Genomic DNA, 13676 nt, shown 5'->3' with positions numbered 1-13676 from the left:
CTAGTCAAACTTGCCATTTTGAGTCCAGAATATTGCTCTCCAACATCATGCAGGCACAAAAGACACCTAAACCCCCCTGTTTTTACAGAGTTTTGAAGTTACAGAACTTCTGATGCAAAATAAATCAGAAAGCAAATACAAAATTATCAACTGCCAATGCTGTCATAAGAACCGCAGTCACAAAGGTGCGGATTCTCCAATCCAGCCAGGCTGTGACCAGCACTGAACTCCGGAGGTGGCAAAGGCAGTTTATATTAGTTTGATAGGGACTAGAGACCAATTTTGTTCTTGCCTTGTTTTGGAGACAGCAGACGCACCGCAAAAGGCACACAAAGCCAAACTGATCTGTACCTACGCAAGTGAAACAGCTTGCAACTTGGGAATCACATGTGTAAGAGAAAAAGGACCTTTACATCCTGTAAGATTTTACTTATCTCTATACTGAGCAGAAGCTTTCAGATTTGCAGTCAGCATTTGACTGTATCTAAATGCCAACACTGCAGTGGGTGCTGCAAAGAGAAAATCCTCAAATTTAGTCCTCCACTTTCCCTTACAGTGGGGACAGAGAGGAAGCAAGCAAACTCTTCTGGGATGTTATTATAATGGGACAACAGCAAAGTGTCTTGAAAATTCACCTGTGCTGTGTTCACTAGGCTACACTGACAGCTTAGGCTGGTACAGGAACACATGTCTGTCTGACCGTGAAGAGATCAAGACCAGTGCAGGAAGTAGCTGCTTTCAATAAGCAGGCATGACGAAGAGCAGATGCGGCACTAGCTTTGTTGTACTCCGGCAATGCCCGGCCCACCCAGGCGCTTGGGCACAAAAGATGCCCCTGACACTATTTTTCCATTTCTTCTCTTACTACAGGCAGCATCAGTTTGACATTTCCCCAAATGACATGATTCTGCTCCAGCACTGCTTCATTCATCGCACGGTTGTGTTTACACATCCATCACAGTAGGATTCAGTCTTGATCCCGAAACAGTGAAAGCTGGCAGCATGCCAGAGCAAGAACACTGAGCAGAACCTGAAGTGCTCACTCTACATGGGAGTGCCAAGAGCAGGGAACTACTCTAAATCTCACTGTCTTGCACTTGTTTCCATGCTGATGCTCTCCAAGTCCCCAGCCTCAATCCCTGCCACACACACTCCTAAGTATTCATACTTTTAACTCATCTGTTATGCCTTTGTGCAGAAAGAACCAGCATTCAAACTTTCAGGAGTATCTTGAGCCACCCTGTTGTGCAGCAGCCTTTCCAAGAGTAAAGCTGTAAGCAGCTCCTAACTGTACACCTCACAGCAAAGAACAAAGACAATTGTTTGGCACATTCCCAAGAGCTTTGTTTTCCATAAGCTGCCAGCTAGCTTTTGTCCTTGGCTGAGAGGACTCATGTTAAAGACTCTTTCTCCCTTGGCACAACCAGTCACAGAAAGTCAGCACTGACAGATGCCACTCATTTTACCCTTTCTCACATGGGTCTGCCAGGTAGAAGCAAAAGTTATTCCTTCATTTTTCCATTGCTCTTCCTAGGAAGTCTTTGGACCTTGTTAAGTAACTACTCTAGAATACAGCAAGAGCATCAGCAGAGAGTGGGCACAGAGGGCTATTTCATTGGCAGTATTGTATATGCTGTCATTTACATCAGCTTAAAGAGATGGTCAAAGGCTACTGTTTCAGCATGGCAACTGTATACATCTTTGCACTATCACCAACCACACAAGATGGAAGTATAGCAGAGTTTAAAACGACACCTGATTCTCTCTTTCCCACATTTTGTAAAAATTAAAGAAACCTAGGAAAGCTCTATTTTTTCTTTAAGGGCTTTTAAACTCAGCATGAAGACATTCCAGCTAAGGGTTCTAGAAGTCTCATTCACAACTCTTCCTGCCAGCCTTGTTCAAACACAGCAATGCATTCAGAAACAAAGATAAATGAACCCCTAAGACTCTGCAATGAACCCTTAAAACTACCAGGTTTGCTGCTGTTGCTACATTAATTTGGTCAGGAACAGACTGTAGTCAGCTGAGTCAGATTCTGTAAGGACAATCAGATGTTTAACTCTGGAAGCAGCAGAAGTGGCCTAGCACTCATGTATCTGAGAATCTTATTTCAAAACAGAGCAGAAACACAGATCCTCCACAGTCACTGCAGAAAGAAAATTATTGCTTTTCACAATGTTCAAGCAATAAATCACATGCAGAGAGCCATTTAATTGCAATTGAATACATAATAGGTGCAGGTTATGCTTCAACTAGATGAGGCCTGGAGAGATAGAACAAAATCCTACAGATGATGTATGGGGGTCTCTGGACAAGAATGGGGGAAAACAAACAATCCTGTTTTCACTGTCAGGGTGTCATACCAACCCTTGTATCAGGACTCTCAGGCTCTGGGGTGCAACTCCTTTGGTAGTAGCTGCAAAACTTTTACTTTCTTTTGGGAAAAAAGAAAAAAAACCTCCTCCTCCCAAATTCCACCCCACCCAAACACCTTTTGGACCTTCTTCCTGGAGAAGGGGGCTCTCTTGTTACACTGAGTTATCAAACACATCTTCCTGTACATTGCTTAGAAGACAGCTGAGACCTGCCTCCACCACACACTTCTTCCAGAACAAGGGCACTCACACAAGCAAGGTTTGGGAACCCCTCCATTAGGGCCACAGTGTCCTTTATCTTCAAAGCAGCAACCGGGACTTATGCGTGGCCACAGACCTCTAGGTGAAAGGGCCTTCTGCCTGCCACTCGGATCTGATCCTCTTCTCTGACTCACACACCTGGTTTTGCTACCATATTCCTGTACAATGCAAGGAATACTCCATGAGCTGTGATGGGCATGGGATGGACAGACCCTCCCTACACCTAGCAAACATTTTGGCAGGATTCCTGGGTCTCCCTCATTTTCAGTAACATTGTAGTTAATAAAGATTTTACTCACAGCGTGTACTCACCTCAGTGCTCCAACATCACAATCTGTTAGCAAATCATAAAATACATCACCCACCGCATGCTGGTAATAAGACACAATCATAGAAATATCACTTCTTCGTTCACATTGAAAGGAGGAAACAGGTTCTCACCAGCTGTCCTCAATCATTACTCTAGCTGTGAATGCTTAAATCAGGATTTACCCTTTTGTTCGCAGCCTCCTAATCATTTTCCTTTCAGCAGATGATACATTAGTTCTGCCTTGTGCCTAAGCACCCTTAGGAGGGTGCTTCTAAAGGCTAATTAACAGCACTTAATTATTCCTCCAGGTCGTTTGATTGCTTTTATTTATGAATATTGCAGCATTATGTGAAAAGTCCAGCTTGCTCAGGGGCTGTGAAACTTTAGGCAGTCTACTTGGTTGTATCTCCCTCCTGCTGCTCAGGCTCCCAGTTGTGTTCAGAGGATTCTTCTTCTGTTAGCAAGTCCCACTGCTGCTCTCCAACTGTGCCGAATATGCAGAGCTCACCCCCTCGTTTCACCTGTGTCATTGCATGTACATCTGCACGGCACAAGCCTGAAACCGCTCCCGAGCATCATCAGAGCAGGAGGCACCAGCAGCAGCCCTGCGTGAGCAGGTCCAGAGCAGGCAGTGTGAGGTGCACCCTGAGGGGTGAGGCTTGCCCGCCTCCCCACACCACAGCCCCACGCCGAGAAAACACCTGCTCCGCACAGATGTTTTGGGTCAGCATGCAAACATTTCCTGGCGCATTCCTTGCACCTGCAACACAGCACTGTGCTTCCTCCCCGACCTGAACCAAGGCGGGGGTTCAGGCACCCACCAACAGATCCAAAACGACAAACCACTTCAAGCAGCGTTCAAACTTCGGGTGGTTTCCCCGTGAGTTTTCGGGACAACCCCAACAGCTCACCCCCACAGCTCCCGTTACCTTCGCTTCAGCCCGCCGGGAGCCGAGCCCGATTCCGTTCCTGCGCCGCTGCCGCTCAGGCTGGGCCGCCCCGGCGGCAGGGGGCGCTCCCCGCAGCGCTGAGGAGAGAGAGCGCTGACACCAGCCCCTCCGCGCCCAAACCACCAGCTGCTCGGCGACCGTTAACGGCTCCGCGCTATGTATAGCCCGCGGGAGGGCGTGCCCCCGCGAGGCAACGTTGGCCGCCATTTCTGGCCGCCGGTTCGTGAGGCTCCTGTGTCCCGGGGGGCTGGGTGGTGCTAAACCTCACCTGCGGGCTGAGACCCCAGGGTGAGGGACAGAGTAACATATCCACACAAAGCTGGGAAATATAACCCCACAGACAAGGACACCAGCTGTAAATCTGATTCTTTTGGTAAGAAGTAACAGGGACGAGCTGAGAAGCATGGCTTAATCCACCCTGACTTCTCCCGGCAAGGCTGTGCAAAACCAGTTGCTGCGCGGTACTTCTTTCCACGCAGGGCAGCCATGTGGAGCGGTTGCCGATGGGAGGAGCACGTCACAAACAGTGGAAACCAACACAAGCCATTAGATGACAAGCGATTTTATTTTGCAAAACAATCACTATACAGCAACAAATACAATTGCAGATCGGATTTGAAAACATGAACTACCTACCACCAGCCATTCAAGAAATGCCTCTTTTATGGTAACAGGCTCTAGAATTATCAGAAAAAACACAGGTTTGTAACAGCAGACTGTATTCCTTAACATCCCAGCATACAGCATGTTTATTTGTTGGATTTTTCTCTTTGCTAAAGTTGAAGTGGCTTTTACACGCTTGACTTTTCCAAGTGCAGAACTAATTTAACCTTCCTGCAGTGGGAATTGCTGAAGTTGCAAAGGGAGTTGCTTTAGCAATCTGACTAGCGAGTGAACTCTACACACACCTAGGCTGCAAATCTACCTGCGTTGATTTTTCATAGCAGACATGATCTACTCTTCAAGGCATTTGCCTTTGAAGATAGGTTTGTACTTGGGTTTCAAACAGTATTTGGTCCAGCGTGGAAAGAACTTCTGCTCACGTGTGGTAGTCCACACAGGCTGCCTTTTGACTCCCTTTGGGTCGCGTATATAGGCAAACTCAGGGTTGTAAGCAGTCATGATGAGGCTACTACTGTACCTTAGCAGAGCAGTGAATGGGTAATACCATTTACTGCTGTACAGTGAAAATATATATAGCCCTTGTGGGCATACAATTTCCCTCATCAGTATCAGTTTTTCCTTTACTGTTGCTGGACAGAAGTTTGCTTAACTTTGATTTCTTTCAGCTTGTGGTTACATAGAAAGGGAACTCTGCAGCTGGGGCAGAAGCACCTTTTCTTTTGTTTCTACAACTTGGTGAATTATTACTTTGTGGCTCTCCCCTAGCTACCCAAACAAGGTTTCACCATTGCTTTTGTCCAGATTATCTCTGCTTTGGTTACAGAGTTGGGTCTCAGGCACCCAACATACCTGTTGACTCAACATGCCCGTGGAAAAGTAACACAACGGATGCAGTTTCCAGGAAGCTGGCTCTACCTTCTTTAGTGGGCATATTTACAAAACCATTGCTTTTAAAACCAACACTCTCCTTGAGAAGTTAAGATTAATATGAGCTTTTCCAGGGAACATCTACAGTCATGTAACATAACTTGGTTTATTATTTTTTTATTTAACAGCACAAAACTCTTGATTTCTTTTCATCTAAATTCACAGCATTCTAGGATTCTGTCTATGAAAGGATGATCACGATTACAAAGGTCTTTGCTTGAATCAAGACAAGAAAGCTCATTTTAATGCATGAAATAAATGACTCGGTGTGTTACGCCACTCTCACTTTGGACTCATAGGTGGATTAACTAATCTTCATTTTCTAGAGCACGTCAATTTTAGAAGCAGAATAAAAAAACTTGAGTCTCGGCGGTTAACACTGGTCTCACTAGCTGGCCTTCAGCTTCAGGAAAGCTGAGGTTCAGTACTACCATAGACTCTCTCCCACATTGGCAAAAGACATAAAGAAACACCACTGCAAGGCTAATTTATATTAACTGGTAGTATGATACAAGCAACATGATATAAATGCCGTTTTCTTGTTTCTTCTTTCTGTCTGTTCTTTTTCTGGAAAAATGGGAAGAGGTTTTTAATGCACCTCACTTGATGCTGTTTCCATGTGAATTCTTAGGATTACTCTCAGCAAAAGTATAACAAATACAAGGCAGAAGTCAATCCTCCAGATGCACTTAGCATGGTTCTAAACTCACTGTCCTTCGTATTAAACAACTGACTTACAAACACTATTAGGTACTTTATAGTGTGAAAACCTTTTTGCAGATCTGAAATGTTGTGTGTGGGGCTGTTCGGACTTCATCTTCAGTAAAATTGTTGAGAGATGTAACCATTTTGTTTTGTCTTCGTACTGATGTGACAGGTTAGCCAAAATCCCCCTTTGGTCCACTGAATATTTACTGTCTAGTAACTGTGCATTTACTACCTGAATTTAATGATGGGGAATCCTGTGCTATTATTTACTAGAATCCTTCTCCACAGACATAAAAATCTTTTCTATGAGACTTTTCAGATCAAGCCCCAACACACACACACAAATTAAGAACGAAAAAAAACAGATCCAAAGCTTCCAGCACACCACGTTAACCTAACACGTTTAGCAAGTACAGCTCGAACTGACAGTGCGAAGTTAAGAGATTTCAAGAGGAAAAGATCAAACAATCTGCAACAATGTAAACCAGTCATTTCATGATGTCTACTATACAGAGAGTACCAGCAGATTATTATCTGCTGATGAGTAATACTACCATATTATGTTCAGTGTTTAATTCTTAGTGTCCATAAGGTCGTGCTGGAGTTCTCCCAGGTAACTCCGTTAGATCAGTTGTTTATGTATCTCTGCCTTTTATCTTTTATGTACGCTTTTTCTTAAACTTTTTATAGTCAATATAATCCCACTTTGCTCAGGTTTTAAGATGCCCTATTTATTGGTGAATTGCTATGGCAACCCAGTCTAGGATGCTCATTTTATTAATTAATTCACATACTATAATTTACAGGCATCTCTGTTATGTTTATCAGTTATCTGAGTGCCTGAGTGTATACATGAGACATCACTAAAGGAGTGGAAACAACACCTTAATACTTTTTTTCTGTATTTCAACTTTAGCAAAAGAAAAAATAAATAAATCTGACATAAACCTGACATTCACAGCTACTACAGGATTTAAAGAAAAAAAAAAAAAAAAAGAAAGAAAGAAAGCAAAAAAGCCAGAACCAAACTATTGTGGACTTTTTAAAAATCCGGAATCCAAACTCAGCCATCAAAAATCATGTTTGTGAAGAAAGGGAGGAAAGGGAAGAGAAGGAATCCTTTTTCTAGCATCACAGAAGAGACTTGCATCTGGCACTAAAACAGGGTCACGGCTTTTAGTTGTTACAGAAAGCAACTTCATGCTAAAATTTTCATCTTTTTAAAATGTATTCTTATGAATAGGAAAAAAAACCCTGCTAACATCTACTTTTACATACCTAAAATTGAAACACCAAAGGGTGCAAGAGACACAGATACTGTGAATAAAGAGTAGAATATTCAAGTATATGAGGAGGGCGTATCACAAATGGCCACAGAGAAATATATATATATCTATAATACTGTATCAAACAGATGGAAAGGATGTGAAACCAGTGGTGCATACACAAATCTAGCCGCTTAACCAACTTTCTAATCAGACACAAGTCCATTGGGGTGGAAGTGCTTGCTTTCAACAGCTTTTTTGTCACCTCCCCAAGCATGGTTCAAATGTTTTCAGCTACTATTTTTAGTTATTAGTTAAATAATTTATTGGCTTTTCAGCTATACACTGACATAATTAACCAGGTCCAAAAAAATGTTAATAACTTAATTCAACTTTTGTTCTACTCATTTATACAAAATAACACATTTTTTTAATTAAACTTGAATTTCTCTATATGCCATTCCTTCTGGTAAGCAGACTGTTAATTTAACCTGCAATAACTTACAATGGGCAGCCTTTTTTTATTTCCCCATCTATCAAGAGAACAGTGAAATGAGCAACTTGGGTTATTAACAAGGCTCTTCAGAAAGAGGTGGATGGCCTTCAGGCACATGAAAGGTAAAAATGCATTTTATCATAGTACGGTACTCCATGCAAGACAGAGCAGAGCAACAATAACTGTCCAAAGTAACATACTGCAGTTGTATACCCATATAAAGCCAGTGTCTTCCTGTTGTAAATGGAGATCAGGCCAATTTCTGCATCTATTTACTTTTTTTTTTCTTTTTTTCTTTTTTTTTTTTTCTTTTTTTAACTGTATGGTAACTACAAGTCTTGGGATGTGACTTAGTTTTAGACATGGTAAAGAATGAATGTAACACCTGCTCTGAGCCCATTCTTGCCAAGAGCTCATGCCTAAATATTATTACTTCATACAACGCGAAATGAGCAAATTCATAAGCCCTGCTTAGCAAGGGCTGCCGTGACATCTTCAGCGAGGGTAGCAAGCTGGGGCGATTCAAGCAGGTTGATGCTTCCAGAGGACGAGACGTTGCTGAGTCTGCGTGGTGAAGCCACGCTGGACCTGCCTGGTGACTGTGTGATGATCTCAGCCCCGTGATCGACACGGGCTTTAGCGTGCTCTCTGAAGTTTAGCTTCTGGCTGTCAATCTGCTCCAGGAAAGCAAAGAATTTAATGCATTATATATTCACCAAATTATCTTGTTATGGATCATCATCTGGATCTCACTTTACTTTTAAGAACTCTTACAAGGACTGAAGCCTCTTCACTCCTTAGAATAAATGAAACTGAACATTTTTATCATCTTGTTTAATATACACTGGCTCACTATGTTACATTCTGTTCCTATTTGTGTCTCTGATGGATGGTTTAATGAGCAGTACCATTGTTCCTAACTGTATGAATGTATAGACATTTTATGGGCATTTGTTTTGCTTCCAAAGTCTGTATTTTCAAATGGTTGTAGGAGTGATCTTACTTTCAAGACATTTTCCTCCTGTTTCACGAAGCAGTCCTGATCCTCTAAGATATCCATACTACAAACTTATTAGATTATACCTATGCTGTACAACAGTCCCAAACAAGGTTTATCTTTGGGGGGAAAGCTAGTGCACAAACTATAGGACGTTTCACTCTCAGCTTAGATGTGGATACGAGATTCATCATTCCAAATTCCAAAGGGAACAAATGGCATGTAAGCGTGCTTGAAGGAAAACAGACTGTTTCCTACTCAATTCAGGGCCACCGCTGAATTCACAGCTCTAACAATTTCACTGGGCAAGGGTCACAGTAGTAGCCTTTTCTCTGACAGCTGTCCCCTTACCTTGACGTTTCCACCGCCAGGTACGTGGTGGGCATTTTCCAGTGAACCAACTTTTGCCTGAGCTTTTTCTTTGAAATCCAGTTTCACGCTCTCAATTTTCACACGCCCACCCCCTACACAGAAAAAGGAAACATAGATTAAGAGGAGAAAGTCTGACCTGATGCACACCGGTACACTAACATTGCTTCCCTTTTAGTTGAGATCTGATGGTTTTAGAGAAGCACAGAACACCATGCTGCATGTTCAGCAAAACATAAAATCTTCAACACACAAACTGTAAGCATGTGCTGCAGCCTTACTGATTTTCATAAGATTTAAGCACATGCTTAGGTATTTTGCTGACTTCAATATCTTATCAAACTGACATTATGCCACAGCAGCATCCTTCTGCATTATTTTTTTTATCTCCTCTCTACACTCAGTGGTCCTATAACCGAATATATAAAGACATAAAGGTAAGTAGAGTTAAGAATATTATTTTTATTACCAAAGTATATTTACTTTCTCTTGGACTATAAAAGAGAATTGTATCATCCGTGGTTTCTCCCTCACATAACAGAATTAGCTCTTCGCTTTGTCCCACATCCCAGAAATTCCTACAATACCTGGCTTGTGGTGGATATTCTTGAGCGAGCCACACTTGGAAGTAACATGACTCAAGTCAATCTTCTTGGTTACAATTTGTACCTGTCAAAAGCACAACGCACACACAAATTACAGAAACGAAGATAATTAAATTAATAAAAAGCCAAGCCCTGCAGAAGAAGAGCCCAAGCCTCTACAAATCACTGGAAAAGGAGAGATGGTTAGTAGAAAACAGACTATGCCACAAAGGAGGAAACACCTGGATTAATACAGCAAGCTTCCTTCCCACCTGACAGAGTTGGGTTAAGCTTTACTATTAGCAAAACAAAGAGGAGGACAAAGCAGATCAGCTTGTGGGTTCTTTTCAAAACAATTCTGAGCCTCCTCTCCAGGCAGATTCTCCAAAGCCCTGCATGCAGCAGGACCCATCCCATTTGCTTCTGCTCTTGAATGTGCATCCTGGCAATTAGGAATATTTTAGTGACTGTTTTTTTGTTTGTTTGTTTGTTTTTCCTCTACCACCTGTTTCATATTTTTCTGAATCTAAATATGGTATGTATTTCAGCTCAATCCACTAGGGAGATTCTCATGAAGCTACCAATGTGACTCATGCAGCTGTACCTGAGCTGGTTGGTGTTCATCCAGCCAGCTTTGTGGTGCTCACCAGAGTGCAGCAGCACCGCTCTGCTCAGCCAGGCAGTAGTGCAGGTGCCCTCTTGCTGCTGGCCACACTGCCACCACTGCGCTAAAGCCACACTCCTGCCTTGCTGTGCTCCCATACAGTTCCCAGATGCAGCCCACAACCACAGGGACTGTCTTAGCACATCTTAAGAAGCTGCAGTCCCTCTGTGGCAGAGAAGATGAGCGCAAGGCCACTGGTTTGCTCACATCACCAGTCATGACTTAAGCCAGCACTGGTAGCCTTACTGAGACTGTTTGGATCAGACATGCCCACGCTGTCAGCTCTTCCATCTGAGGGGAGATAATTTCCATCAGGGGGGTCTTAGCCACCTTCAGCTATTCCAGCGTGACTGCTAGAACTAACGGGTGTCTGGTCAAACTGGGAGCAGTCTCAGTTTGTTATACTGGGAATAATGCTGTGGCACTGGCATTAGCACTCAGCACACCGACTGATCACACCTCCTCTCTGACATTTCTTTGTCCTTATGTTTTATTTTTCTTCTTCCTCTCAGGTTAGCTGGGGAAGGACTGGTGCACTGGAAGATGCCCAGCTGTGAGGCTGGAGTCTCACTGTGAGCTGCAGTCTCTTTCTAGAAATTACATTCTTGGGTTGCTCCCATGAAAGGCACTGACACTGTCAGCACCCTTAGGCATTTAGAGATAACCCGTTTTTTCCTCATTTCCTTTTTGTGTCCAAGTTGTGGAAACACGTTGTGCTCTGTGGAGAAAGATCGGGAGGCCACCACTGCATACACAGGGCTCACACAACTACCAGACCAGACACGTGAAACAGCAGCGAGAAGGGAAGTAGTGCTCAGAGGAAGGGAGACAGAGGGGTCTGGCTGTGCAAGGTGGGTCACCACAGTGGAGATGCCTCTTCAGAGGATGTCCATACTACTTACATTTCCTCCCCCTGCTGAATGTTTGATGTTATCTCTGGAACCACAGCGGGACTGAACATCACTAAAATCGATCTTCTTGTTTAAAATCCTAACCTAAAAGGAATTGGAAGTAACTTACTATATACCATACACACACTCTGCTGGAGTGCAAAATAAGGGAGCCAGGATAATTTTGCTTCCTTCTTCTGACACTTGTATTGAAATGTGAGAAAGTAAATCGCAACAATGTCTACGCTTAGTATGTTAACACAGGATATGTAAATACACTATGCTGCTCTTTTACTGCCTCACAAAGTGGTGGTGAACTACAAAGGGGAAAGGTTTTATACTGGGAGATATGAGAGGTGGCTTTTCCCTGAAAAGCTCAAAGAACTCCTTGCTTGCTCACCAGCATTAGGCTTTTCAGGTGTGTGAGAAAGCATTTCTGGACAAGGCTGCACCAGCCTTCTTTGTACTTACAGCTTTTACTTACTCAAAGAGTGCCACCTATGCAGCATATTCATTCTCTCGGTTAAATATAAAGTATGTATTCAAATACTGTGTTGGATTTTATTTCTCTCTATGTTATTGATATACAATATGAATTTACACTCTATCCTGTACAGAAAGCCATAGAATTGCAGGCTCTATTTATTAATTTTGCTAAATTGCACTTGTAGAGTGCTTTCACTGGTATTACTTAGCACAGTCCTGCTGGCTGCTTTTGTAGGCAAACCTACAGTAACTAACTAGATATTGAGATGGGAGGGAAAGATACAGCACAGTTCCTTACTGTGGCTTCTTACCATTCCAGGAACACAAAGCAGCTGCACACCAGCTGAAGCAGTCAGTGGCAGGAAGAAGAACCTTCTGCAGTTTCTGTTTCCTGGCTTCAGGTCCCCAGACTGCCCCAGGCTCCCTAATAAATCTGAGACAAATCACCTACTCTGTGCCTCACCTCTCCAAACTAGGAAAGACTATTTACCCCCTTACAGGGATATCAGATTTTGCAGCTCTTGGCTCCTGCAGTGGGGATAATGTCACATTTAGATAGCGAGTCAAATCCCCTCGCCCTGAGTACCTGGAGTGCACCCTTGACTTAAGCTCATAAAATCCAAGAAGAAATTTTCAGAGGGTAACACTTTGCAGGTAATTTACAGAATTTATTCACATCAAGCTGTTTCATGGGTCCTCCTCATTACATAAAATGTAACCACTACAGCAGTCAAACCATTAGGATGTTAAGTGTTCTCTTGCTTTAATTGGTAAAGTTCTGTGGTGATGGCATGCTCAGCAATAAGGGTGATGACAGCATCAAAAAACTTCCCAACTAGTAGGTCACCTTCAGCAGGCAAACTGATTTCTGTCTTTCTCTGTCCTATCTGCTTAATCCATACAAGTAAACCAATGTACACTGAAACGTGAAAGCAAACGCCTTTGGAGTTTTATGCTTGTGTTTTCTCTCAATACACTGTTTGTTTAAAAATGTACTCCAGTGCTATACAAGACAGGTGTCACATCAGTTACAGAAACACACGTCAGACGTGCAGTCAGATCTGGCTCCCAGAGAGCTTCAGGCCAGACTCAACTGGGCAAAACAGAAAGCCTTCCCAGCACTTTCTGAGCACATCTCTCTCAGCAATGGATGAGCAGCACCTCTTAGCAATGGCCACAGGGATGCATGTGCTCTGAAAATGCTGACTTAGGGGTCATGACAAGACCTCAGTGCTGGGCGCTGGGGGCCTGCAGCTAAAAGTAGAGCCAAAGCAAGGTGATAAGTTGAGAGGGTGCCTTTGATCAAGTGCCTAAAGGTTGATTTGCACCCAAAAGTCTAACAGTTTATGAGTCTCATGGCCCATGGACCTGGCTAGCAAAAACGTAAAGGACCAATCATCTCAATTATCCTTCCTGTCTCACTGGGTGAAATGTGCCCCTGTGTAGAGGGGCCAGCAGGAGACCTATGTATCCTGTATGTCCTGTGCTGAGGGCTGAAGGGAGCTGACTGATGTGGATGTGTTGTGCTGGTCATCTGGCACAGGGCACAACTGCACTGATCCACGTTTTCCCTGATGATCTGTTTCTCCCTTTCCTGGAATATATCAATATCCCTGCACATATTTAAATCATGACTGCCCTCTATAACTGTTTCACAAACTAATGGAGCCTTGTTTCCTATAGATTAAGGCTTTAAACTGCTTAATCCCTCCATCCTATATTCTTCAGCAAGCCCTATCCCCTCTTGCCAGCAATATCTCCCAAGTT

At 43.2% G+C, this 13676-nt stretch overlaps 2 protein-coding genes across 61 annotated transcripts in view; both read right to left on the bottom strand.

Annotated features, from left to right (window-relative positions):
- Window positions 1-4121, bottom strand: part of UNC80 (unc-80 homolog, NALCN channel complex subunit) — a 137807-nt gene extending 133686 nt beyond the window's left edge. For 10 of the 11 annotated variants that reach the window (XM_065068973.1, XM_065068979.1, XM_065068974.1 and 7 more), the window contains exon 1: window positions 3879-4121. In XM_065068973.1, coding sequence (XP_064925045.1) covers window positions 3879-4106 — 228 coding nt within the window. In that variant the 5' untranslated portion in view covers window positions 4107-4121. Of the gene's footprint in view, window positions 1-2951; window positions 3806-3878 lie in introns of those variants that run through there. The other variant, XM_065068983.1, reaches the window with a different exon arrangement.
- A 324-nt stretch (window positions 4122-4445) lies between these two features.
- The window catches only part of MAP2 (microtubule associated protein 2), a 226947-nt gene continuing 217716 nt past the window's right edge, over window positions 4446-13676 (bottom strand). For 27 of the 50 annotated variants that reach the window (XM_065069039.1, XM_065069040.1, XM_065069041.1 and 24 more), the window contains 3 exons: window positions 9873-9954; window positions 9268-9380; window positions 4446-8593 (listed from right to left, as the gene is read on the bottom strand). In XM_065069039.1, the coding sequence (XP_064925111.1) occupies window positions 8378-8593; window positions 9268-9380; window positions 9873-9954 (411 nt within the window). In that variant the 3' untranslated portion in view covers window positions 4446-8377. Of the gene's footprint in view, window positions 8594-9267; window positions 9381-9872; window positions 9955-11435; window positions 11529-13676 lie in introns of all 50 variants that reach the window. The other 23 variants (XM_065068994.1, XM_065068995.1, XM_065069003.1 and 20 more) reach the window with 1 other exon arrangement.

The sequence above is a fragment of the Columba livia genome, chromosome 7, assembly GCF_036013475.1.
Source record: "Columba livia isolate bColLiv1 breed racing homer chromosome 7, bColLiv1.pat.W.v2, whole genome shotgun sequence".
Taxonomy (NCBI): Eukaryota; Metazoa; Chordata; class Aves; order Columbiformes; family Columbidae; genus Columba; species Columba livia.
This window is presented reverse-complemented; position numbering and strand designations above follow the sequence as displayed.